At 38.0% G+C, this 26564-nt stretch overlaps 1 protein-coding gene across 3 annotated transcripts in view; it reads left to right on the forward strand.

Moving 5' to 3' along the window:
- ankhb (ANKH inorganic pyrophosphate transport regulator b) overlaps window positions 1–26564 on the forward strand; it is a 55525-nt gene that overhangs the window by 20443 nt on the left and 8518 nt on the right. For all 3 annotated transcript variants that reach the window (XM_088643519.1, XM_088643520.1, XM_088643521.1), the window contains 5 exons: window positions 3346–3480; window positions 5306–5398; window positions 8893–8988; window positions 24631–24760; window positions 25668–25791. In XM_088643519.1, coding sequence (XP_088499645.1) covers window positions 3346–3480; window positions 5306–5398; window positions 8893–8988; window positions 24631–24760; window positions 25668–25791 — 578 coding nt within the window. The remainder of the gene's footprint in view (window positions 1–3345; window positions 3481–5305; window positions 5399–8892; window positions 8989–24630; window positions 24761–25667; window positions 25792–26564) is intronic.

Below are 26564 nucleotides of genomic sequence, written 5' to 3' on the forward strand. Positions count from 1 at the left end.
CTCACAGCTCTTGGGAGCAGAATGTGTTTCTGATCTGGGCACTTTCTGTGTGGAGTTTGCATGTTCTCACCAGATTAGATTTCCTCCCACCTTCCAAAGACATGTTCTTAATTGGAGAATTGGTTACCTGGAGTCTCTAAATTGCCACCGTGTGTTTGTGTATCCTGAGAAGTATCCTGTGTATCCCTGTGTCTTCAGGATAGGCTCTACCAGGAACAGATTGCTGATGGATGAATTGATGGTTTCCTAATCCCCCCAGCATCCATCTGTATGCTGATAATGTTTTTATTCTTATTGTTATTTCACACTTTCCTGGAATGTCATTATGTTTAAAATACAATAATAATATTCCAGTACTGTATTACTGTCCCAGTTAAGAAGTTTTGGGATCACATTTTTTAGTCAATCGACCTGGATTATAGTGAAAGTGTAGTAGATATTGCATATTTCATTGTTTTTCTTTGGTGTTCTGTTGTCTATATAGAAGTTACCACTAACATTTAACCATAATCAATGCCTAGAAATGTCTCATGTCTTACTTGTTGGAATTGTGATGGGAGAAGCAATTTGGAATCAAGCCTTAAAGTCATTTAAGGCCTCACGGTTTTAAAGTCTGTGGCTTTTGTATCCTTCCCTCTGTCACTCTCACTTAGCTTCTCAAATTATCCCAGTTTTGTACTGAATCAGAAGAGTTGGTGTGGAAAATTACTGTGGAATGATAAATCTCATATAATTTTAGGATTTTCAAAAAGCCAGAAATCTAATAACATGAAAAGTGGATGATTATAACCACTTGTTTACCATTTTCTGAAATTTATAGTCGTTGCATAAAGCCTTGAGTGTTTATTTTTGGTTGGTCTACCTCCCATTCTTATAAAGCAAAACACCACTAATGAGGAAACAGTCTGGTGTGGCTTTAATTATTGCTCTACAGGATGGGAAGCATTGTGGCCTAACCCACCACAGTGAAAACAAGGCAAGTTTCTTTATTTTAGTGCCTCTGTTTGCTTTTTCATTAAGCTTCATATACTCCTGGACAAACTTGTCCTTGAAAGCCTCTTAACCTGGAACTTACAGTGCCTTGCGAAAGTATTCGGCCCCCTTGAACTTTTCAACCTTTTGCCACTTTTCAGGCTTCAAACATAAAGATATAAATTTTTTATTTTATGTGAAGAATCACCAACAAGTGGGACACAATTGTGAAGTGGAACGAAATCTATTGGATTTTTGAAACTTTTTTAACTAATAAAAAAATGAAAAGTGGGGCGTGCAAAATTATTCGGCCCCCTTGCGTTAATACTTTGTAGAGCCACCTTTTGCTGCGATTACAGCTGCAAGTCGCTTGGGGTATGTCTCTATCAGTTTTGCACATCGAGAGACTGAAATTCTTGCCCATTCTTCCTTGCAAAACAGCTCGAGCTCAGTGAGGTTGGATGGAGAGCGTTTGTGAACAGCAGTTTTCAGCTCTTTCCACAGATTCTCGATTGGATTCAGGTCTGGACTTTGACTTGGCCATTCAAACACCTGGATACGTTTATTTGTGAACCATTCCTTTGTAGATTTTGCTGTATGTTTGGGATCATTGTCTTGTTGGAAGATAAATCTCCGTCCCAGTTTCAGGTCTTTTGCAGACTCCAACAGGTTTTCATCCAGAATGGTCCTGTATTTGGCTGCATCCATCTTCCCCTCAATTTTAACCATCTTCCCTGTCCCTGCTGAAGAAAAGCAGGCCCAAACCATGATGCTGCCGCCACCATGTTTGACAGTGGGGATGGTGTGTTGAGGGTGATGAGCTGTGTTGCTTTTACGCCAAACATATCGTTTTGCATTGTGGCCAAAAAGTTCGATTTTGGTTTCATCTGACCAGAGCACCTTCTTCCACATGTTTGGGGTGTCTCCCAGGTGGCTTGTGGCAAACTTTAGACGAGACTTTTTATGGATATCTTTGAGAAATGGCTTTCTTCTTGCCACTCTTCCATAAAGGCCAGATTTGTGCAGTGTAAGACTGATTGTTGTCCTATGGACAGACTCTCCCACCTCAGCTGTAGTTCTCTGCAGTTCATCCAGAGTGATCATGGGCCTCTTGGCTGCATCTCTGATCAGTCTTCTCCTTGTCTGAGCTGAAAGTTTAGAGGGACGGCCAGGTCTTGGTAGATTTGCAGTGGTCTGATACTCCTTCCATTTCAAGATGATCGCTTGCACAGTGCTCCTTGGGATGTTTGAAGCTTGGGAAATCTTTTTGTATCCAAATCCGGCTTTAAACTTCTCCACAACAGTATTACGGACCTGCCTGGTGTGTTCCTTGGTCTTCATGATGCTCTCTGCGCTTTCAACAGAACCTTGAGACTATCACAGAGCAGGTGCATTTATACAGAGACTTGATTACACACAGGTGGATTCTATTTATCACCATCAGTCATTTAGGACAACATTGGATCATTCAGAGATCCTCGCTGAACTTCTGGAGTGAGTTTGCTGCACTGAAAGTAAAGGGGCCGAATAATTTTGCACGCCCCACTTTTCATTTTTTTATTAGTTAAAAAAGTTTCAAAAATCCAATAGATTTCGTTCCACTTCACAATTGTGTCCCACTTGTTGGTGATTCTTCACATAAAATAAAAAATTTATATCTTTATGTTTGAAGCCTGAAATGTGGCAAAAGGTTGAAAAGTTCAAGGGGGCCGAATACTTTCGCAAGGCACTGTATTTCTTATTCATGTCACGGCTACCCAGCCATGTTGTTGAAGCCAGTACCCTGGAAGGAGCTGGAGGAAACGCTTAGATCAATTGGCTACTAAAAACCAACTGGACTAAATGAGCCGGGTTGCCAGTTTGTGTTTGCCAGTGTTCTTAGGTTCTTTATGTTTCCCGTTGGTGTTATAGTCTCCATGGTTACTGAGTTAACTTGAGTAACGCTGTCTGTAATTGAGAAATACATGGCAAATTGATCTTGCAAACAAAACAGTAAGTGAATGTAATATTCAATGTCTTGAACTGAACAACCTTAGCATTAATATGATTCCTAAATCATGCATGTCAATGAATAGTTACTAGGACAGAATGCTTAATGGAAAATTGGCTTTGTTTAATGACATTTTGTGTACCATTTTTACAGAAAAGAAAATTAAGCATCAGTCAGTAGAGGATGAGTATACCTGTAAATCTTTTTGCAGCTGCTTTTTAAGTGAACGTGAGCTTTCTTTTGTGAAAACATGGTGTGCTAGTCATGTCACGCAAAGCACTGAGCCAGTGAGTAGCTGGCTGATGCAATTGTTCTCTCCATCACACTCTTTTTTTTGTCCTACACCAACAGAAATCACTGACGCCGACATTTCTGTGTTTTAGGGAGACGCCACGATCAAAAAAATGTTGAGCTTCTGGTGGCCCCTGGCCCTGATTCTTGCCACCCAGCGTATAAGTCGGCCGATTGTCAATCTCTTTGTCTCCCGAGATCTCAAAGGTAGCTCAGCAGCCACTGAGGTGAGTCTCTCATACCACACCCTGGTATGCATTGCCCTTTTCTTTTCAATGAGCTCCCAAGGGCTCATTGGAGCAATTTTCTTGGGACACTCTACAAGGTATGATGATGATTTTGTTGCAGTTTATTTTTTTGCTGGAAAGGCTTAGTTAGGACACTGGAAACATACTTTTGTTAATAATAATAATAATAATAATGATTGCTTACACTTGTATAACATGAAGAATGGCCTAACATATAGCTGAAGAACCAGAAAATAATTATAATAATAATTGCTTACACTTATATAGCACTTTTATGGAGACTCCACTCAAAGCACTTTACAGGTAATGGGGACTCCCCTCCACCACCACCAGTGTGCAGCCCTACCTGGATGATGTGACAGCAGCCATAACGTGCCAGAATGCCCACCTCAGACCTCACACAGCTATCACTGGGGAGGAGTTCTTGAGTTCATTTTTCAAGATTAGATTAAGCGCCATCATTCAGACATATTTTTGTATTTTATTTTTCCTTACAGAGTCAGTGGAAGGCAGATATTAATGTGAAGATTAATGTTGCTCCATAGCATAACCTGCAGAATAAAATATAACTATCCAGTACCAGAGTGCTCTCTTCTGTTTTAGGTTTTGAGAATTTGCTCATTTACTGTAGAACAGTCTAGTTTTGACCTGCCGAAACAGGACCATTTATCTGATATGAATCAGCTGGTCAGGCTACTTTATATTCACACAGTGTATCGTCTGCAGCCTGAATTCCCCCCATGACTGTACCACCTGCTTCACAGAAGTATTTTGCCTGTAAACAAGTGCTAACCTCTATAAAAAAACATGTTTTAACTATAGTGTTGCCCTTTGCTTGGATACTTTTCAGCATTTTGTTTGCCACTTTGTTTAATGTGGTGCCTTTAAGGAAGATTATTAAGATCTTTATGATTGAAGAAATGTTTCAGATCTTGCTATCTTTTGTCAAAGCTCTTTTCCTTGTTATAATTTAATGGTAATCATATTGCACATAATTAGATGGTTTAAAGAAAATGAATGCCACAACAAGAAGGAAATTGAACAATTAAGAATACATTGTGGCTCAGTTAGCCACTATATGTGCATTGATGACTGACTGCTTCCTTTATTAGATAAGAAAGACACTTTTATAGCCCCTAATATGTATGATCTTTAATGCTGTTGTACCTAAAGGTATTAACATGGATAGACAGATCTGTACATTGTGTCCTCGGAGCTATAAAATAATTGGTAATTTTTATACAGCCCTGCTTTAACAGCATGTAGGTGAAATGCAGGTGAAACATGTGGACATTGAACTTCAGTTGCATTATATTTCTTGTCTACAAAAATGCTGATTGAAGCAAAAGCTTTTTTGTAACATTGACGCCAAGTTAAGCGTGGTGCTGCATATATATCAAAGGTCTGAGGCTGAAATTGTCACTCTTAACAGATTTTTTTGCTGCTTATTGAATTGCAGCAGTTTCACATTCTTATGACCTGATCTCCCTTATTTCTTAATGTCATGGATTTCTGTCCATTGACTTACCTTAGCGGCAACAAAAGCAACCTTGATTTTGTTTATCTTCTACACCACCTCCATCCTACAGTGGGATGGAGGTGAGTGCAGGCCACCACGTCCCCTGTGGCCACAGCGCCGTATAATACACATGATTAATGTTAAGTTCCATTATTTGCAATACTGTCATGGACCAAATGAAAAACTTAGATGTTTTAACTAAGCAGAAAATTCACTCAAAAAAAAGCTGTAAAACAGCCAAAACTGTTTTCCTGACCTCTCTTTGTGTGTTTTATGAATGTGTAGGCAGTCGCGGTTCTGACTGCAACATACCCTGTGGGTCACATGCCTTATGGCTGGCTGACTGAACTGAGAGCAGTCTATCCTGCGTTTGACAAGGTAAGGAACATGGTCATTTTCCACAAGGTCGGGTTCATTTTGGTAGATTTATTATTGTTCTATTTTATACCCAAAATGGCTGAAACCTTTAACCTCTCTTTGTACATTGTACAATTGTACATTGTACAAAAATATCTTTTAATAGTAGATTCTGTCTGTCTTTTAATCGATTTTGGAACCTTATTGGATATGATGAAGCTTTCTGGTTACCACAACAAAAGAACCTCAACAAAAGCAGCTTAGAAAGATGCAAACAGGGTTTTGACAAGTAAAAGAAAAACCTGTTTGTGTGCTTGTCTTATGGTGAATGTGCACCTTTTACAGGTTTTGGATGAGAATGATTAAGAAACATCTTGGGACTCAAATAGATTTACACCTGCTCTTGTACTAAAGCACAAATACTGTACATCCTTTGCGTTTACTTGAGGAAAGCTGCAAAGACATTTATTTCTTGAAATAAATAAGATGTAATGAAACTTTAATCTTAAAGTGAAAAAAACTTCGGCTGCAAAGTCAGCTTCTTCCAGTTTTTGTTTTAAAAAATATAGAGCATATTGAAACTGTGAATGCTGTTTCTCTATTTTATTACAAAGGCCAGTACTTTCTAATTCTCTAAGGATGGGGAACTGCCTGCTACAGACTGCAGCTGTGCTCTGTTTGACAAGCACATTTTTACCTCCCTGCAACAAATGCAGTTGGGAGCATTTCAGTTATTTTATTAGGTTTGTGTTTGTGTGACAGAATACGCTCTTCATAAGAGACCTAGCTGAGTCTGCAGAGATAGTAATAAAATGCAAATCAAAAAGTTCTTAAAATATTTGAAGAGTTGCTAGAACACCACTTGTCAATGTCTGCATGCAACACTTTATAAGTGTTATTGCAAAAATAAAGAACGGGAAACAAAACCGAGGCTGCCTGTTCGCTTAATTTGTGCCTACATTTAAGGTATGATACACCTTTTCTGCAAAGGTTTTGTTTTCTGTGGCTTTCAGAAGTATGGAAGAGCCCTTCCAGGTTTTCTTGAAAACAAACGTTTATAGGTGTCTCCAAGGTAAATCATGGGTTTGGTAATAACAGCCTTTGAGGTGGCTGTTACAGCAAATGTTTGTTTCTAGTTCAGCAGGAGCTGTATTTAGCTGTAAATATTATGAAATGTTCACAGCAGCAAAATAGAGGCTGCAAACAATTAGTAGCTCTGATGATTAAAAACATAAAAAAACATACAAAACCGTAAAAACAGCAAGATCTAGACCTGGGAGTGAGGGGTTTCAAACATTCATTATTTGTGGATATAAGCTATTAGTGGTTCATTGTTTGATATGGCAATCATATTGCAATAAATATATGCAGAAGTATATTTAATTAGTAGTATTTTTAATTATAGTGACACTTTAATAATGTTTAAGTTGCACTAGAAATTCCAAGCCGTATTTTATATATACACTGAGAGGCTTTAAAAACCTAACAAATGATTATCTTAATCAATGTTTGTTGCATGTACCGTATGGGATTTTATATGTACACAATTTATAGGTGTACCCCAAGCATTTTACATGGTGGAAATGAAAAGAAAATAAATGTTTTTGGAGATATTTTAATTACAGATGTGTAAAGCATGTCAAGATTACCGGTTTATCAAAATCTACTCCTACGGGTCTTGATGGTACATGTATAATGTCTGCAACCTGCTGTTGTTGATTGCTGTGTTTCCAAGTCCTGTTTTTCACCAATGTACATAATGTTGTTCATTTACAATATTTGGCAAATTGGATAAAAAAAAACATTTCCCTATTAAGTCTTTATAATAATGTGAAGAGAATTTTTTTTACATTCACAGTAAGAAAAGACATCTGAGCAATTTGAAATGGAGAAACAGGAATAGAGTGTAATAAACTATATTAGAATTTAATGTAGCCAAGTGCTGAATAAACCTCTTATTCATTTCTTATTTCCTGCTAATTGTTATTTATTTTTGTAGTAGGTTATTATCTGTAATGCAGTGCAAAACCTACTTGTTTATCACTGAGAAGGGTCAGGGGTACTCTTCTAATACTAAACAAATATTGTTTGACCTTCCCAAATTACTGTGATCTGAAGGTGTCATTATGTGTGAAATTAAAACACTTTTTCATTCTCTTAACTGGTGTTTTCACCTTATACCAGAAGCTTGGTACAGTATATATGCTAAGGAAGCAATCTAGTCCTTGAAGATGGTGTTTAGCACTTTTGCTCATGGCTAAAAGACTGTACATACTTGTCCAATAAATGCTTTAGACGTATCACAGTTTCTAAAAAATTGCACATCAATAATTCATACATTTGGTTGAAGTTTTGTTGTGGTTGAATGATATCCTGATGTGTTGTTGATTTCTTTTCTTTACGTTCCAGCATGGAATGAACCTTTACCTGTTTCCTTGCAGCCTACGCATGCTGATACAGCTCCCTACTCAAACATCTAGATAACTTACAGTACTTGCTAGTAGCTAATTGTTTCCCCGTAACAAATTCTTGCTATGTAGTCATTAACAAAGGGTGTGATGTAAGTGTCTTGTGACAATCAAGCTTTTTTCCATACAGTGTGTTCTGCAATGACCTCCATGACTCATTCTCAAAGCATTACTGAACTGTTAATTTTCATTGAACTTCCCTCAGTGCTGCAGCAGTAGTTGCTTTATCACCTTTATTGCCGTAATGCTGCTTTTTGAACCCCCACCTCCAATGTTTATTATAATCTCGAGTTAAAGGACTAGAAAACATGCGTCTTCAACCACAGAGCTGCAAGTTAAAATGATTGAGGGAGGTCACGACCTCACGTGCCTTCAGAGTATGCTGTTCTTAATGTTTTTTTAGATGATGCAGTATGTTGCAATTGCTTTTAATAAATAAATCAAAGGGTTTTCTTTGACATACGTCACAGTTATTACTCAGTAGAAAAAGAAAGAATGACTACAGTATAGTTTTAGTAGTGACCTAAAATAACACGGTAGTCTTGTGTAAAGAAACCTGGATACTGTAATAATTGCTGAAAACTACAGGTATAATTTGATGTGAATCACAGGCTGTGTTACACTACATCACTGACACATGATAAATGTAGGTAACTTGTCTTACTTTGTGGTTGGAACAAACGGAGAATGCCTTTCATTGCTGTATGTAATTTCTGGTAAGCTGTACTGTATGTGAAGACCACTGAATGACAAATATCAACAGTAAAAAATAACTGCTATTTGTTCTTCAGAGTAATTAATTATGGGGTCATCATCCCTTTTCATCTGAGCCTTTTGGTCTCTGCACTTTTGTTAAAATGATTTGGGATGAAAGCCAGGCTTTACTTAAATTACCACCCAGAAGGAAGGTGTTTTTTTTTCCCCCACTCCAGAGTAATATGATGATAATGATCTTAATTATTCCCCTTGCCTATGAAATTAGCTAACCATACCAATTGAGAAATCCTAGTCTAAATGACAATTAACAAAATCTCCTCTTTCCCCTAGAATAATCCGAGCAATAAACTGACCAACAGTGGGACAACAGTGACCAAATCACACATCAAAAAGTTCACTTTTGTCTGTCTGGCGCTGTCGGCAACGGTAAGAGAATTTCTCCAATTGTGTATGTTTTTGGTATTTCTCAACATCTATGGGTGATTTATGGATAATACAGTTTAGTGCAGTGTATCTGAACGTGCAATGCTTTGGATAACAGCATCTGCTAAATAAATGAACATTCTTCCTACGGTCGACACAGATCATGTGAAGAGTAAAATGTATTATTTTACTTCAGTTTGGATCCCATCTTCCTCAGCCAATTAGTCAGACAAAAAATGCAGTCTTACGCAGTTTATATTGCAGAAGAAAGCTGTTTTTGTTTGCACCCTTGGCATATCTGTTGGTCAGATGGGAATTTCAAATTTCAGTAGAACAACTGGTTTGGGGCTTCAGCTGATCTCTTTTGACTTCAAATGAAGTGAATTGCATACATTGCATACATATTGCATAAAGGGAGATAGGCCAGGCAATGAGTCATCCATTACTTTTAGACACTTCACTGCTTTGTTAAAGAGGTTCTGGTAACTGTGGATTATAATGGTCCTGTTAATCTACAGTATGGCTACAATTTCCAGATCCCCATGATCAGAACAAGCAGGCAGCAGCAGGCCTTTCTTTTGTGTTTAATCTGGTAAACACACTGCTGAAGAACTGTTAATAGATGTTGGCAGGCGACTGTTAATGCCTCCAGTATCCACTCTAATTAACAGCTTACTTGTTGCTTCAGCAATTCAAGGCCATGGAATAGGAAGAGTGTACTGAGACGTTAAGTTGTGAATAGTGCTTATGATTACATTTCGATTGGGATAAAGAGGGTGAAGTTTTTTTTTCTTTAAGGATGACAGACATTAAGATGGTCAGGTGACCTCAGGGCTGAATAGGCTTGAAGTCAGACAGGATTCCCGAAGCTTGTTGTCCAACATAGACTCTTGTCTGAAAGTCCATACTGTGGAAAGTAAATTACCTAAAATAGAACTGTCTCTCTAGTTGTGTATTTTATTTCTGTTGCACTTACTGTATGTTGAATCAGTGAGCCACACAAATTGCCGATGACTGATTTAGAAATGAAAGGCATAAAAAGTCTTTTGGAATCACTAATTGTTGCTTGACATTTCATCTCACAGCAACAGTTCCTGAGTCTGGTAGCCTGCAGGTATCCAGGACATTGCAGGACTGGTTTTCACTGAGAGAGTCCTGGTCCAGTAATTTGCTGGTCTGGACTCAGTCTTGTGATGTCCGGGCTATAGAACTCAACAAGTAGTTCTTCTACTGCAGGGGCTCACTCTGAGCCCATCTAAAAGAAGAATTACAATTTTCTAACCGCTTTATCCAATACTGGCTCATGGGGGAGCCAGAGCCTATCCCGGCAAGTAATGGGCACAAGGCAAGATACACCCTAGACACGACGCCAGTACATCACACAGCACACAGAGACACAGACGCGCACACTCTCAGGGCCTGTTTTCCCAGAAGCCAGTTAACTTGCAAGTACTGTATGTCTTTGGACTGAAGGAGGAAACCAGAGGGCCTGGAAGAAACCCACACAAACACAGGGAGAACATGTGAACTCCATACGGATAGCACCCCAGGGATTGAACCCAGGCCCCAGCTGTTTGAGTCAACTGCAATACCGTGTCACCAGAAACTTTAGGCAGCTCACCCTTAATGCCTTACAAATAATTTACTGTTCCTTATTACTGTTACTATTATTATTCCTATGCGTCCTTTAATTGTTCTTTTAAAATAATGAGTTTTTCATTGAATCCTAGTCAATTTGAGATATGCATACTTGCTGATCCTTCAATTATAAAAATACGGCCTGAGAAGCCTTTCTTGCAACATATATTTTTTTCTTTGTGCACCTCTTTAGTTATTTTGCTTTGTATAGAGTATGAACCATTAACTTCAGGAATGTCTATTAAAGACCTTGTGGGACGGGAATGCTGTATCAAAGATAGACAGTAGCATGGAAAGATAAAGTTCAAGGTCAGGTTTGAGCCTCTGTTAAAGGCCAGTGCAGGGAACAGGCTGTAGTCTAATGCCAGAGAAGGTCTGTACATTATGACTCTAGAACTTTGTTGATAGAGTTAACGGGCATTATTTACTTTGGATGCTCTTGGAATCAGTCTTATGTCGGCTCTTGGTGAATAAGGTGTTTTTTTTTGTCCCTCTTGTGTAACAAGTGAATGTGGGTGTACATTCCTTGGGTTTAAGCTTGTCAAACGTGTTGTGGTACAGTGAAAAAGGCAGAGCTAGAGAATTAGCTCTTCCTCCCTGGACAGGCTGTTAAACCTCCTGTTTCTGAGACAGTCACTCAAAGCTGTGTTAGTGGGTGACTTTGTATCTTCAGACAAAAGCCGTTACTTTTTTCCTTTTTTGGTGCTGTTAGAATGGTCACTGTCCTGAGGAGACCTTATGCATAGTTTAGAGACTTTAGCCATATGGAAAATAATAGCTAAATCCTTATACTAAGGTATATGGTGAAGACTATATTACATTGCTTTGGAAAAGGACTAATTTGTGAAGTTTCATACTGTCCTGTATTAATGAAATAACTTTTTTAGAAAGTATTTTTTGAATAGGAGAATTTGTGTCATTTATAAACATTTACAGGACTGATCGCTATTGAATTAAGGAGGCAGTTTGGAGTATTGTTGAACCATTGCTGTTGTGCTCTCACTCCTATAGGTATGGTACAATTCCCAGCTGGTTAAATGGATACAAATGTAAGTCACCTTGGATAAAAGCAGTAGCCAGATGATTTAATTTAAAGGAGATTGAGTTCATTTTCTGTATGGTAAAAATAATCCTTTACTTAACCAAAAATGTCAGTTAAGATCAAATTCTCATTTACAGTGACAATCTGGCCAAAAGGCTGGACAGCATCATTGCACAGAGCACAAAGCAGGGACCGAAAAGAACGATCAATCCAATTTAAGTAACATAACAGGACATGGCATAACAGGTACTTCTCTTCCTTTCAGTGTGGAATTAGCTTGTTCCCCTGTAGTCAACGCACACTGATTGCAGCTCCCTGCTCGAACCACAGCATAACAGGATGTGGCAAAGTTAGTAAGTGCGAGTGTCAGACAGAAAGGATTTAATCACATGGCTGAAAATGCCCTCTGACACCACAGTTTATACTGCAGATTGCTCTAGTCATGGGTAGTGGTAAATTGAAAAGACTTGTTCAGAGGTTCAATCTGATCAAGGAACGACATCTTAGCTGATAAGATGGTACAGAGAATTTAAGTAAAATATGAAAATGTAAAGGTATTATCTCAATTAAAGATCTCAGTGATTCAGCAGTGTGAACCATTAGTCATGTTGCCATATGTAAATGTTAAGCAATACTTTATTAAACCCATGTTTCTGGAAAAGTATACTGTAAGACATCAAGTTCACTAAAACAGCTTTTCAGGCTATGTCACCTTGGTCAAAGATGGAAAACACATTTGACTTGTACTGTATATACCTATAGAAATGTGTAAAACTAGATTTATTGCAATAAAGGAAACCATAATACAAGTCTTAGCCTGGAATTAAAAAATAAAAATAAATTAAAAAAAATATGAACTTTGAATTTTGAAAAGTAAAACATTAATCAACCAACCGCCTTGGTTTTTATAAGCCATAAACTGATCCTGCCTTATTTTTTTGTCAAGTGAAAAAGTTGTGAGTATTACTAAGGGAGTGAAGCCATTTCATTTTATTGAATATTTTAAATTGAGTTTTATTAGGTTTTATCACTAATTTTTTATTATTGAAACGAAAGTGCTACTGTAATTAGTCATCACTGATAATAAAGTGGGTCCAGCTAAGTATAAGGTAGTATTGTCTGTATAATAGGTGTACAATGTACTGTATGAGGGTGGCAGTACAGACTGAGAAAAATATACTGTTCGGGAAGGAAACTCCTGAGACTGGATTAATACCTGGAAGAGATGAGAACAATTTTACCAGACTAAACCACCTACTCTATATACTGTAGTATAGGCTTTAGGAATTCTGAAACCCTGTGTTAGACTTTTATCAATACCAATACAATGCAGCTTTTTCAAAAGAATAATCTACAGTACAATATCAAAAGCCTTAAACTATTAAGATAGCTGGACAAGTGTAATGAAAACCAGACTGCATATGAAATCAAATATAACTACTGTCTAAAAAGAGCTTACCTGCTTGTGAAGAACTTTTTCACAACCTTAGAAAGGCAAGGCAAAATGGATGCAGGTCTATATCAGTTAGCATCTCTTTTGTTATTTCCTTTGGAAAGAGACAGAACAAGAGCAGATTTCAAATCTGCTGGGAAGTAAGTTGTTTTTTTTTAAAAAAAGAGATTTAATCAGTGGTTCAGTGGTGCATATGTTAAAAGTACAGCAAGTTTTATAAAAAAAAAAATTCAATAACATTGTAACCAGCAGACTAATTGCTCTTACTTTTGAAAAGCTCAGCTAGTGCTTCCGATTCAGTAATGAACTTCATTGCAAAATTGAAGGCATTTGGTTGCTTCACTGTGTACATTTATATCTAGTTTGTCTGAATGAAAACTAGCCAGTGGCATTTATGGACACCTTAGTATTTTGCCATTTTGCCAAGTTAGACTGTGCTTAATTAAAGTAGACAGCTCGGGGCTAAACCAAGGACAATTTTGTTTTTTAACCCTAAACCTTCTCTTTCAGTCTGCTTCTCTGAAACAATTATCACTAAGATTCTTACCAAGGATCTTAGCAGCAAGTTTTTTTCCTTGGTGACTGAGAGTCAAATCTAGTAGTTTCAGTTACAATCAGACAAGGCTTATTAAATCAAATGAACATTTAACAAAGTGAGTAGGCTTTATTCTTCTTTCTGTTTTTGTGGCTAACCCGTTTTTTTCTACTTCCAGTTGTTTTGTTCTAATTAAACAACTCCGCAACTACAGCTTTCAAGATCTTTCCTAAAGCTTGTTGAGGTTTGTTTCCACGGAGAGCGCTGCAAAAAACCTTTACACATTTGCAAAGTATTTTATCCACTGGCAAAACACAGTTGTGCAACATTAACACCTGGATGTTAATTATGATGATTAGATTGTCATTCCTACTCCTTCTGTCCCAGGGACGTTGTTTCTGTGGCTTCAGCTGATACTAGAATCTAGCGTGTAAAGGGCTGTTGCTCACAATTCCAGAGAGCAGGCTTCTGGTTTATTGAAACTGTTTTGTCATGTTTAGAATGTGAAATTACAATCTAAGCAGTAAAAAATTATCAGAAGGTTGGACTTCGATATACAAGAACAATAAAATAAACACTGTCAGACGAAAAATAACTATTTCAATGTATGATGTTGATAGAGATAAAACCATAGCCCATAAATTTAATTTTCAAATGTTAACTGAGATAACCTCATAAGACATACCACCTCTTTTTCATAAGCCCTAGGAACACAGCAGCTTGAATCATTTGTTATGCAACTATACATGAATGTTAAGCAGTAATTTACAAAAAACATTCAAATATCATACAAAAATATCATAAATGTAAATGCATTGTAGATGCAAATAGCTTCCCCTAGTGGTTATGCTATCTCATGAAAATATAGCTTTTCTCTAATGCTAATTGGGAGACCTTGCAGTAATGCAAAGCTGTACTATGACTGTCAACACGGTACTGACAATCAACACAGTACAGATTGAAATTTAAGAAAAATGTAATTATTATTTTTTAAATGTTGTTTAAATTTAATTTAAAAAGCATTTTTAACATAATATTTGTAGCTCCTGAGAAGCTTCACAGTTTCGGATGAGATAATTTTAATAGAACACAATCAAATAAACATCAAGAGTATTGTCAGGGTCAGCAGTGTTTTGCGTGTGCTGAAACAAGATTCAAAATGCAGTCATTTGAAGTACACCTCACAAACTTTCACAAATTTAATCTGCCTGATTCAAGTCATGAAGTCTTAAGTAGGAGAGTCAAAATAATTAAAATAATTTTAAAAATGCTGCATTAGAAATTAGCATTCCTCTTGTTTGAGTAATGCTAATTTTTTTCTCTGATGTAAGGAGCTGTAAATATGACAGGGTCTTGTCATTCTAACAGACCTTTGGTGTGTTTATCAGGAAGAGCAAATTTCATTGACCTACTGTAGGTGCTGCAAGAAAGCATTATCAATAGATCAATAGCTTAAAATGTTTAAGCATTGTATAAATTTCAATACACAGTTTTTGGAAGTTACACTTGATACTGGGCAAATGTGGGCATCTTAATTATATATATGTGTGACATGTTAGATTTTTAAGAAGGTTTTATTATACTTTTAGGGTGTGTATTGTTGTAGAACCTGTTAAATTCTCTGCAGGTCAGTGGCCTTGCAGTTTTTAAACTGCAGGATAAGACCTTTGCTGTCCTGTATTGGTAAATCATACCATCTGCTGCAGCACACTGTGTAATTGGCAACAGCTGTGAAGGACTCTTTGACAAATGTAATTTACAAGTGGCTCCTAAATAGATGTGTTTTGCATGTGGCCACATGTTTTCATTTGGGCTGTTGTTTAGTGTTCTGTTAAACGAGACTGCAAAACCACCTTATAAAATATAGAAGACCATGTTTTCCAATATTCATCCATATTGCAAGAATGTCCTTTGATGAAAAGCACAAAAGTAATTTATATTATTTTAATGTATTTCCTTCAATTGTATATGTTACATTCTGTTCACAGAAAGTCTCTTTTCTTTTCTTAATCATTAAGCCCTTGGCTGACACACATGTTAATTCTTTGATCAGAACAGTGATATCTAGGTGCTACCCCTGTTTGCTTAGCAGCTTTGCAATCACATGATGGTTGGGCTCCATTGCTATATTTAATTGCTGTTAACACTGATTTAAGTTAACAAAATTTTCCGTGAGAATATGTGCCAGAGTTTGAGTGCATTAAAACATGAACAAAAACAAAAGACAAGCTATGATAAATATCTACTGTATTTTTCACAACCAATGCCATAGTCTCTTTGATATACTCTTCCTCTGCAAGTTTTGTACAGTTTCTTCTTCCGTATTTTTATTCACAAACTGGAAGAAGCAAACACCCTGATAGTTTGTGTTCACTTTCTGACCGACAAATTGCTTGGGAATATTATGAGCGTAGTATTAAGATAAATTTGTTAATATTAAACAATGCACGAGTTAGACCTCAGGTGGAATTTTGCGTTCAGTTTTGGTCATTGGAACGTTTAGACGTTTAATGATAGGAGGCTTTGGTAGTTAGTAGTTAATTGAATCAAAGATCTTATCCAGCCATTTGTTTTGAAAGAAGCCAAGTTTTCAGCTTCAACAGAATGACTGGGCTGCTTGTTCCACACTTTCACAACCTTTGGGTACAGGAATGCCTCCTGTTCTTGGTTTTGTCTTGGTTTTAAAAGCTCTTCCACGTAGATTCACGTGCCATGCGGTTTGTGTTTCACTGTTTGTTTTGAAGAAATCTGCTGGGTTTTCTTTGTCAGTGCCTTTGAGGATTAGGCATTTTTGTGTCTGGTCCCCTATAATCCCTGTTCAAGATTAAAGAAGTTCAGTTCCTACATCCTGAAAGTGTAGGACATCCCCTTAAATACCAGGATGCATCAGGTTGCTCTTTCTCTGGACTGATTGCATAGCTGCAATTTTATCTATAATGTGATTACCACAACTGTATAAAATATTGCTCACCATGTAATAGAAAATATGTTGCTTTAACCTTCACAACACTAAATAAGACGTGTGGTCACCATAGAACAAGAGAGACATTGCTGCACAAAAGGCAATTTAAAGGAGAGCAATCCTGTTTTGAAGGGGCTATCATACTCTGACACACTACAGTGACGAAGTAACCAAGTCTTTTTAACCTGAAAAACAGGAAGAAGCAATGTACTGTACAGTATGCAAACAACCTGGTAGTTCATGCTCACTTTCTGGCCAACAGAATGCTTGGATATAAAGTATTGTTATGAGCATAGAATTTAGATCTAGGGAAATTAGTTAAAATTAAACAATGCACAAATTAGTCCTAAATTAGTTAATTAATGCATGAATTCGTTTTCTCAAGAGAACATAAGAAAGGTCCCAGATGAAAGGAGGCTTTGGTAGTTAGTAGTTAATGCGATTTGGGTAAAGACTTTGACCAAGGTGGCTCACAGAATCTCTTCAAGCAGCAACGAAAGGGCCCAGGAGCAAAATTGGATATTGAGTTTACAACTGTTAAGAGTCATCAGACAGAAAACACTACTTTTCACAGGGAATGGTGGAGCCTGTGACCAGCTCCCAAGACATGTGGATGAAGCAGACCAGGGGGGCTCTGGGATAGCTTATAAGGGTACTTAACAGCTGATGGTCCAAATGGCTCCTTTGTATTTGTAATCTTTCTTGTTCATCTTCTAGTGTAATGTCAATTTCAGGGAACAGAGCAACATAAAATGTTTTTACTCGTGGGACATGTAATTTTTAATGGAAACAGAAATGTTGAGATGGGGCTGCTGAAATGGGGAGATATAGAAGTTGAGCTCTCCCGTTCTCTCTGAAGATCGAAAACATAGAAAGGTGTGGCTGGGAAGAGGTGGAGTAGGCGATTCTACTATATATACTGTAACGCTTATGGCCGACAGTGACTGTGTAAGAACCGGCTTACCAGAGCAGGTGACGTCACCGCCCTTCCCTATAATAGCAGGACCACAGCCGCTGGGCTGGGAGGAGATCTCTCTTTAGCTCACCAGGCTGGGTCCCTTGAGTGATGCTGGAGGTCCGGGTCCGCGTCCCCGACAGTGCAGGGCCGACCTGTGTAGGCAGGAGGCGAGGGCGCCCACCTGAACCCCGTAGCGTTACAATACCAAATGAGGGCTTTCTGCGTGTAGTCAAGCTGTCGGTCAGCTTTGAGCAATTAGCTTCACCCAGAAATTACAAATGCTTGTTTTGTATAAAAAAGGCGCTCCTTAAAGTCTTCATCACAAAACCTGTTGTTCAGGTGAAAACATACCAAAATGCATTAAAAGAACACTCCTTTTATTTTCTTTTATAAGCCTAAACAAACGGGTGTCCGTGAAGGCCAAAATTAAGAAGTACCCTTATAAAGAAGCATTTTGCTTGTGCTTTTTTTCACCCTTTCATACTCGTACTCAGTCCCAAACATGTGCTGTTTTTCTGTGCCTCTCATAATATTTCTGGTCAGTTTTTAATGGCTATGCTATGTATAAATTCATAGTAATTGATTCACTTAACGGGTTATCCGTAATAAATCAGGAACTCAAAAGTTACATTCCTGTTAATGTAGACATTAATAACTTGCTCATTTATAACCTTTTAAATCGTTTGGTTTTGCTGGAGATCTGACATACTAAGTTTAGTTTTAAGATCTCAGAATACTGGTGCTGGTGGCTCCTCCAGGTCAAGATATTGAGAAGCAGCTGATAATAAATGGGATTAAAGCAGAAAAACATGGTGTGCACCCAAAACCCGATATCTTGAGCAGCAGTTTGACTTTTAGGCGGTGAGCGAGTCTCGACTCGTTTTTCCCCCCTCAGGTAAGGTACATTTTTCCCATTCCACGGGGTTGTGCCTTTAATTTAATAGGCTAGATACCGTGAAAAAACAATGCATAAATGAAAGGGTTTGATGTGAACAGGCTTAGATCTGCCCGTGGCTTTTATTGCTTTAAAAACAGGAAGAGTGCTGAAAGTGTGGCATCGGGCGGCGGCTGGATTTGCCAGATGTGGGATCTCTGTCTGGTAAAGAGGCCAGGGGTAGGTTGAGGCTGTGACCCAGATGGGCTCAGGGAGCAGCCAAGTTAAGAGCAGTGGCAGGCGCTTCAAAGAGCGCTGCGGTGTCACGCGAGGAAAAGCCCTAGAGGAATACTGTTAACGTCGCCGTCTGCGAAAGTAAGGAACAAAATGAATAAAAGCAGAGCGTAAGGTATTTCATCTGGCTTGTCGCCATAGTGTGTTAAAAGGGCTGTGGTGCAGATCCACGAGACGAGCTTTCAATCAAGACGGCAAAGAGAAAGTCCGCAATTGGAGTCATCTCGTTATATTACGGAGTATGCAATGCATTCGCAACAAACAATAAGATCGTTTTATCTGTACAGATGCACAGTTTATTGGCACAGCACAGTCACTAAAAAGCTTTCGCATAAATACAGTGCCACTGCAGCTACTGAATGAATTTTGTTTTTTTGTTTGTGTGGAAGCTATTCATTGTAATAACAGTGAGGGCTTTGTGCTCGCACGGCACATCGCCACATCATTCAATCAGCGTTTGTTTTGCAACACACCTTTCAGTCTTCAGGCATAACAGAATGGCTTTGGGAAGGGCGACTCCATCAGGTGTCTGGCAGTGGAAAATGCAGGGTTATTTTTTTTCCAGTAGTGGAAGAATACCGAGGTGGAAAAGCAGGTTTTGGTTTGGAAAACATGGGGAGGAAAAAAACTTTTAACGTAAAACTGAAAATCTACATTACATGTAGCATTGTATGATTGTAAGCATACTGTACATGCACATCCTAAACACTAAACCAATTTTTATTTTATATCCTTTTTCTTTTTTTAGATTCATCTCTAGTCTTAAATTACTAACTTTAAATCTTATACTGTATATAAAGCTCATATAAAGTCTGTGTGTTTGTTTTATCTACCCTATATGCATTTAAAAGCCACTCAACTGATCAACAACACATTAGATTAGAAAAACATTAAAACCCATACTTTGTTCTGGATGTGTGTATATGTATGGTTAGGAACAGTCCTGCGGTGGATAGTATTACTGTCTCGCAGCACCTGGGCCTTGTTACATTCTGTTTATTTAAAGGATTTTGATTTTCCTTGGATACTAAATGCCAACATTATTGCACATACTTTTTTGGGGGAAAATATTCACCTTAATGGTCTTACCATTATTTTCAACCAACAGGCAGTAAATGTGGTCAGTGGCAAAGGCTTTAAGGAAGGCAGTTGTTTTTAATACATCTGGGGGGCTTTTCCTTTGCCACGAACAGGAAAAAGAAATTAAAAATGCATATACAGTACAACCCTGTCAGTGTTAAGCTGGACTCATCAGTATTAAAACTTGACTTGAAACTAAAAACATTATCTACCAAAAAGTCCCACATGGATGAATAATAAGAGAAAATAGGATAAAAAATCAGTCCTAAAGTTCTGACTTTATTACCGTAATGATGTAAACATATTACCTAATTATATTTACATATATTTTTTAAAAATTTCAGTCCCCTTAGGAATGATCTTGACATGCAACCTTCCTATTTGCAGCGTTCTAAAGGGAAATTAGTTGTTTTCTTATGCCTTTTTTATTGCACAAAGTTTTTCAGAAACGCTTCTGGCATATGAATCGAAAACTCCCTATACTGTATTATGTGTTTCTAATTGTGTTAAGATTCCCTAATAGATTTCTACTAAAATGTTCTGCAGCTGTCACAATAAATCACAATAAATAAAAGTCAGAGTAGGACTTCACTTTAAAAATATTGGACTTGGATTTAGTGCACAGCTGCCTTTATTGAAATATCATTTTTGTTAATTTCCTTTCCTAGGCAAAACCAGGTAACTCAGCTACTTACTGATAGATACCAGTAGGCTTTCTCTTTCTGCTGGAGAAAGTGTCCTTTTTGCAACATTTTGTATTACTCAAAGCAGCAGACACTGAATCTTCTATCTCAGTGGCCCAGATTGAAAACAGGGTAGTTTCATTGCTGCTTCTAAGAGCGAAGTGTCTTAGCAATTAGTTTTCAACGTCTGTATCTCAGCATTATGATCGGCATCGTCTGTTTTTAAACCAGAGGTTTTCCAAGCTGCAAGACTCATCAATGAACTTACCTAGATACAGGAAGCAGTTAAGGTTAATTTCAGTCTGAAAAATTGAAAGAAGAAATGCAATGTTTTGGTTCTTCAGCCTTCTTCAGGAATGAGTAATGTTACCTGTTATACCTAGTGGCTTAAAAGACTGCAGATTTATACTATATAAGGACTAAGTTTAAGAGGAGAATACTACCTAATGCAAACAGTTAAATAATAATACCTAAGGTGATTTGCACGTAAGTTGCTGCATCTATTAATGTATCTTGCATTGTTTCTAAAATATTGTTCTATACGGTATCTCACTCTCTAGGGAATTGTACATAATCCAGTGCTTTTTCCCTAAAACTAATTGACAAGCACATTGGTTCTTAGACACCACTGGAAAATTTTATATTGCATTTCTGCTCCTGTTGTAGTGAGTAATAATAATAATTGCTTACGCTTATATAGTGCTTTTTTGGACACTCCACTCAAAACGCTTTACAGGTGATGGGGACTCCCCTCCTCCACCACCAATGTGCAGCCCTACCTGGATGATTCGACGGCAGCCATAGTGCGCCAGGACACTCGCCACACATCAGCTATCAGTGGGGAGGAGAGCAGAGTAATGAAGCAAATTCATAGATGGGCATTATTAGAAGGGCCAATGGGAAATTTGGCCAGGACACCAGGTTACACCCTGGGATTCTTAATGACCACAGAGAGTCAGGACCTTGGTTTTACATCTAATCCGAAGGACGGCACCTTTTTACAGTATAGTGTCCCCGTCACTATACTGGGACATTAGGACCCACATAGATTGCAGGGTGAGCACCCCCTGCTTGCCCCACTGATTCTTCTTCCAGCAGCAACCTTAGTTTTTCCCAGGAGGTCTCCCATCCAGGTATTTACCAGGCTCTGCAACTTCACATAGGAGCAAATAGAAGGCATTAGAAAACCAGATAAAACCTTTTCTAATAGGGCACACACTCACTGACATAGTCTCAGTGTGATAACATCACAGGCCAGAGCAGAAGTGATAGCAAATGTTCCAGTTTCTCTTAACAGCAAAACAGTTTTCACAGTTTACAAAACCTTAGCAATTACTACTTAAAGCACCATATTTGCACAGATAGCATGAGATGTAGAAGCAGACAACGAAAGGCTTAAGTATTCATTGTCAAACTGTAAAAAGCATCTCAACCAGATTTCTTCATGACCTGTGGGGTAGCAGTACTGGTTGATGGATAAGCATCTAGATGTACAGCTTTTTAAATCCCTGGAGGATTAACTGTAATTTTGATCACTTACACTCTAAAGACTGTATTTTGAGGTACTTACAGTTTTTAATTAAATTTAGGTGTGACCGGCAGTTTCACAAACTACAAAGTCACAAAGATACACATAATATAAAAAAATTATGGGCCCGGTCAGTGAGAATAGATCAAAGAAAAATGTTTGCAATTTTGGATAAGCAAGATCTGCGTTTCAGATTATCCCAGCGACTTGTAGTCCAAATTTAGGAAAAAGGTTTAGATGAGTCATCTAAATATGTTGAATTGTAGTCTGAAAATGTGAATTATTTTTCATAAGATCCATAGTTAAATTAGCTAGTTGGCTCTAGTGTTCCTTCAGTGTTTCTCTTACCTTCTTTTACCTAAGTGAAGCTACGTGGCACAGGTTAAAGTATAAATATAAGTAAAAATATCTTGAAAGAGATTAAGTATGTGTTGCTACTTTCTGGCACTACAGCTATTTTAATACATCAGCATGATTGATCTGTTCAGAAATCTTTCCTGACAAATAAATCCTGGAAAGCAGGCTGATAATAAGAGGACCATCAAGCAAACCACTTGGGACATTGAACAATTTATTTGACAATGGATGTATTCAATTCAAGTTATTTTTATATAGCACCTTTCACAACAAGCCTTTAGTTGCCCCAAGGAGCTTAACAATGCAAATGACCATACATGTTGTGAATACAGAACAGAAAAACCAGACAACAGAGGAGAGGAACCAAAAATGCCTTAGAAAGGAGAAAAAAACCTCTAGAGGTCCAAGGTCAACTGGCTGCCCAACCCCTTTGGGCATGCTAACATTATACAATTTAAAAAAAGGAATAAATGAATGAGGGTATTAATCCATCCATCATGTCTTCTGTGTGCCAGTACTCCATGCAGATCTCTGTGCACCAGCAAAATCCTCCTAAACGATAGCTATATCCACGCTGTCCCTTTTGGATCCATGGCAGTGATGCAGTATCCAACTCGGATGGTGCCCAGCCTGGGTGCCATCCGGACATGTGGGGAGGAGAATAGGATAGTTTTGTCAGAACAGATGTATCTACCTGGTGGGCCAACATAGAGACACACAATGGCATGTACAGCAGCACCAGCAGCCATGGTTGCAGCAGGCTATGATGTAAGGTGTGAGTAGGCTTGGCTGAAGTATTAGGTCTTCCGTCTGGATTTGAATACTGAGATTGACTCGGCATCCCGAATATGGGGTGGGAGACTGTTCCATAAGGTAGGGGCCCTGTAACTAAAGGCTTTACCGCCAGCTGTTTTTTTTGTTAATGCGTGGAATATGAAGAAGACCTGCATTCTGTGATCTACTGTAAGTGGGCGACTTGGATGGTATACATCAGTACGTTCCATTAGCTAGACAGGTGCCTGACCTCTGAGAGCCTTATAAGTAAATAGAAGGATTTTGAAGTCTGCACTGTACCTGACAGGAAGCTAGTGAAGAGAGCTAAGTATGGGGTTATATGGTCATACTTTCTTCTCCTAATGTACTTCACAAATGAAGCTTAAAACAAAAACACTTTACTTAATACAAGATACAATAATTTTGGAACATAATTCTGGGGCCCTTTACTAAACCTATTTCAGTATTTTTATTTTTTTTTGTTTTTAAATGTCAAACTACCCATACAGGGTGGCAGGGTAGCAGTGTTGCCTCGCAGTGGTGGGGCCCTGGGTTCGTTTCCTGGGGTGTCTGTGTGGTGTTCATATGTTCTCCCAGTGTTCGCATGGGTTTCCTCCAGGTGCTCTGGTTTCCTCCCACAGTCCAAAAACCTACTGGTAGGTTCATTGGCTTCTGGGAAAATTAGCCCTGGTGTGACTGTGTGTGTATTTATGCCTTGAGATGGACTGGGTTCCTGTCCAGGGTGTTTCTGCAGTATATGTATTACTGCAGAGTTCTTTCTCCTCGTTGTTTCTGGAAAGTTCTGGAAGTTTCCCTTGCGACCCCGTGTTGGATAAAGTGTTTAGAAAATAAATGGATGGAAAATACCCATGCATATCAAGAATGCAAAGCTGCCATCTGTGGAATTATGACTGAATGCCTTTAAGTCAGAATCCCACCTAAAAGATTTTCCTTGAGGTATTTAGCACAATGGCCTGGATTATAAAGTTATATAATATTCCAAGCAACAGCATAACACATTTCCAGTAAGTACATTCCCAAAACATAACCCCACCATCACCAGTTTGATAAGTTATAGGTACGGTACTGTTTTCACAAAGTGGAAACTTAAAATATACATAAGTTATATTAATATATTTATTATTGCAGACGTGTGCTAGATTAAATGTTTTTCACACTAAATAAAGTTTTAATTCTTTAATTTAGTAGGACTGTTTTTGAGATGGCTGGTCTTTTAGGCTGTATTGGGTTTGTACAGGATTTTATATTTTTAGACTCTTGGCTGGAGGATGCATTTTATAATTTTTTACAATAATTTTCTGTTGGGGGAAAAAAAAAATTCAAACAGTTTTCTTTACGGAAAATGCAATAAATGAGTATTGGAGCCTGAAGCATTTATCACTTTTAATCCTAATTCATTTTACTTCTTTAAACAACCAACATATTTTTTTGTTTCCTTTTTCCTAGTTGTGCTTTGTGGTTTTCTGGACCCCACACATTTCAGAGAAGATCTTGGTGGATATCATCGGTGTTGACTACGCCTTTGCAGAACTTTGTGTGGCTCCACTGCGCATTTTTTCTTTTTTTCCACTGCCAGGTATAGAAGACTCTGATACTTCTTTTTAGCTTCGGAGGAACATGAGCATGAATATTTTTATTCAGTTTTGAAACATTTCAGAGGCAACACACCTGGGGTGACAATGTCATGTTGGGCAGAAAAAATATTTTGCAAGTGTTCGACAGTGCTTCTGCAAGTTTTTCAATTTCTTTTTTTCTTACCACACCAGCATGCTGACTCTTTCAAGCATTATCTGTTTTTTTTTTTTTTAGTTTTTCATTTAAACAGAGTTAAATAAAGAATGACCTATGGAGTACCCTCTCATATAGAAGGGCATTTACTGGACCAATATGGTTAATTTACCTTGCTTAGGGGTTCAGTGTTTTCTTGTTTGTATGTAACTCAGATATCAAAGATTAAATCTTTCTTATCATGGTCTTTTTCACCACCCAGTTTACATTACTGTCCTTGACTTGAGAGACCTGTAAAGTTAGGTGTTGTCCTAGTAACAGTGATTTGAATTGAAATGAATGTCTTCCTTTAGTTTTTAAAAAAGAATATACTTTGAAAGCTGTCAATGGACCACCTTTTACACCTTGACAATTATTTGGTATGCTCAAACAGAGCACATTGCCTTGTTTCAGCGAAAACTGACTCCAGTTTTATTACTGTATTCCGGTTACTTTTAACTTACACATCCTCTATGTTACTGAATTATTGCAACAATGAGTCAAGGAGATATACTGGGGAGCAATGCAATCTAGAGGACACTGATGCTATTCAATTGGAAATGCCTTTACTTTTTCATCTCAGAGATCTGGTTTTTCCTTCATAAGCTACTGTACAATCTTCCTTTTGTAATGGCTACTCTATATTGTACTTGCTATTCTGTATGCTGGCCTTCGGGAATGTGTAACCCCTGACCTCTTTCTCCGCTCTCTTTCAGTAACAATCCGAGCACACCTCACTGGCTGGCTTATGACCCTGAAGAAGACCTTTGTTTTGGCTCCCAGCTCCGTTCTGCGAATTATTGTCCTCATCACCAGCCTCATTGTGCTTCCTTACTTGGGGTAGGTTGGACATCACTGTTGGCCTTTTTTCGTTTTCTGTACTGATGCCTGCTTCCCTCAAGAGCGGAGTGTGAGAGAGCAAATGAGGGGTTGTGATGCTCAACAGTGACACGTTATAGTGACACATCAGTTGGTCGGTTCACACTGATCCTTATCTCTCATTCTTTTGAAACTATAATTCCACAGAACTGATGAGGTAGCTTAGTGCTGAATTGCTTGTGGTGACATAGACCTGGCATTTATCAGGGTGGCTTAGGACTGGCAAGATGTAACCCCTCACTTTGGTATCAAATTAGTGGGCTGGGATGACAATTCCTGATTCAGTGCCCTGGCTTAAACTGAATGTTGAGGCTTAGAAGATGATATACTGTTTGTTTTGTGGGCTATCGACCTCACCCAGACTAAATATCACAAAACCATATCCACAAACTCTCCTGTCAAAGGTTCACTTTATGTTCGTTAGTCTAATCTGTTTCACCAGCTGTAACTGCCGTGTGACTGTGTGCCGAAAGATAAGGGGAACATATTAGTAAGGCCTTCCAAATGTTGGTATTTACTTTTAATAGTGTGACATCCCTTTAAACATGTTGTGCCAATCCATTTTAAGCTAAATAAACCACAATGAATTTTATCCTAAATTGAACAAATTGATATTTCTTGTCTTGACAGCATATCTGGCACACAAATAAGCAGTGTTAATCAGCCTCTCTTAGACCTGTTGAATTCACATAATAAAATCTTATTTTATTTAGATTTCAGTATATTTACATTAT

Source organism: Lepisosteus platostomus, chromosome 8, assembly GCF_059453375.1.
Source record: "Lepisosteus platostomus isolate fLepPlt1 chromosome 8, fLepPlt1.hap1, whole genome shotgun sequence".
NCBI lineage: Eukaryota > Metazoa > Chordata > Actinopteri > Semionotiformes > Lepisosteidae > Lepisosteus > Lepisosteus platostomus.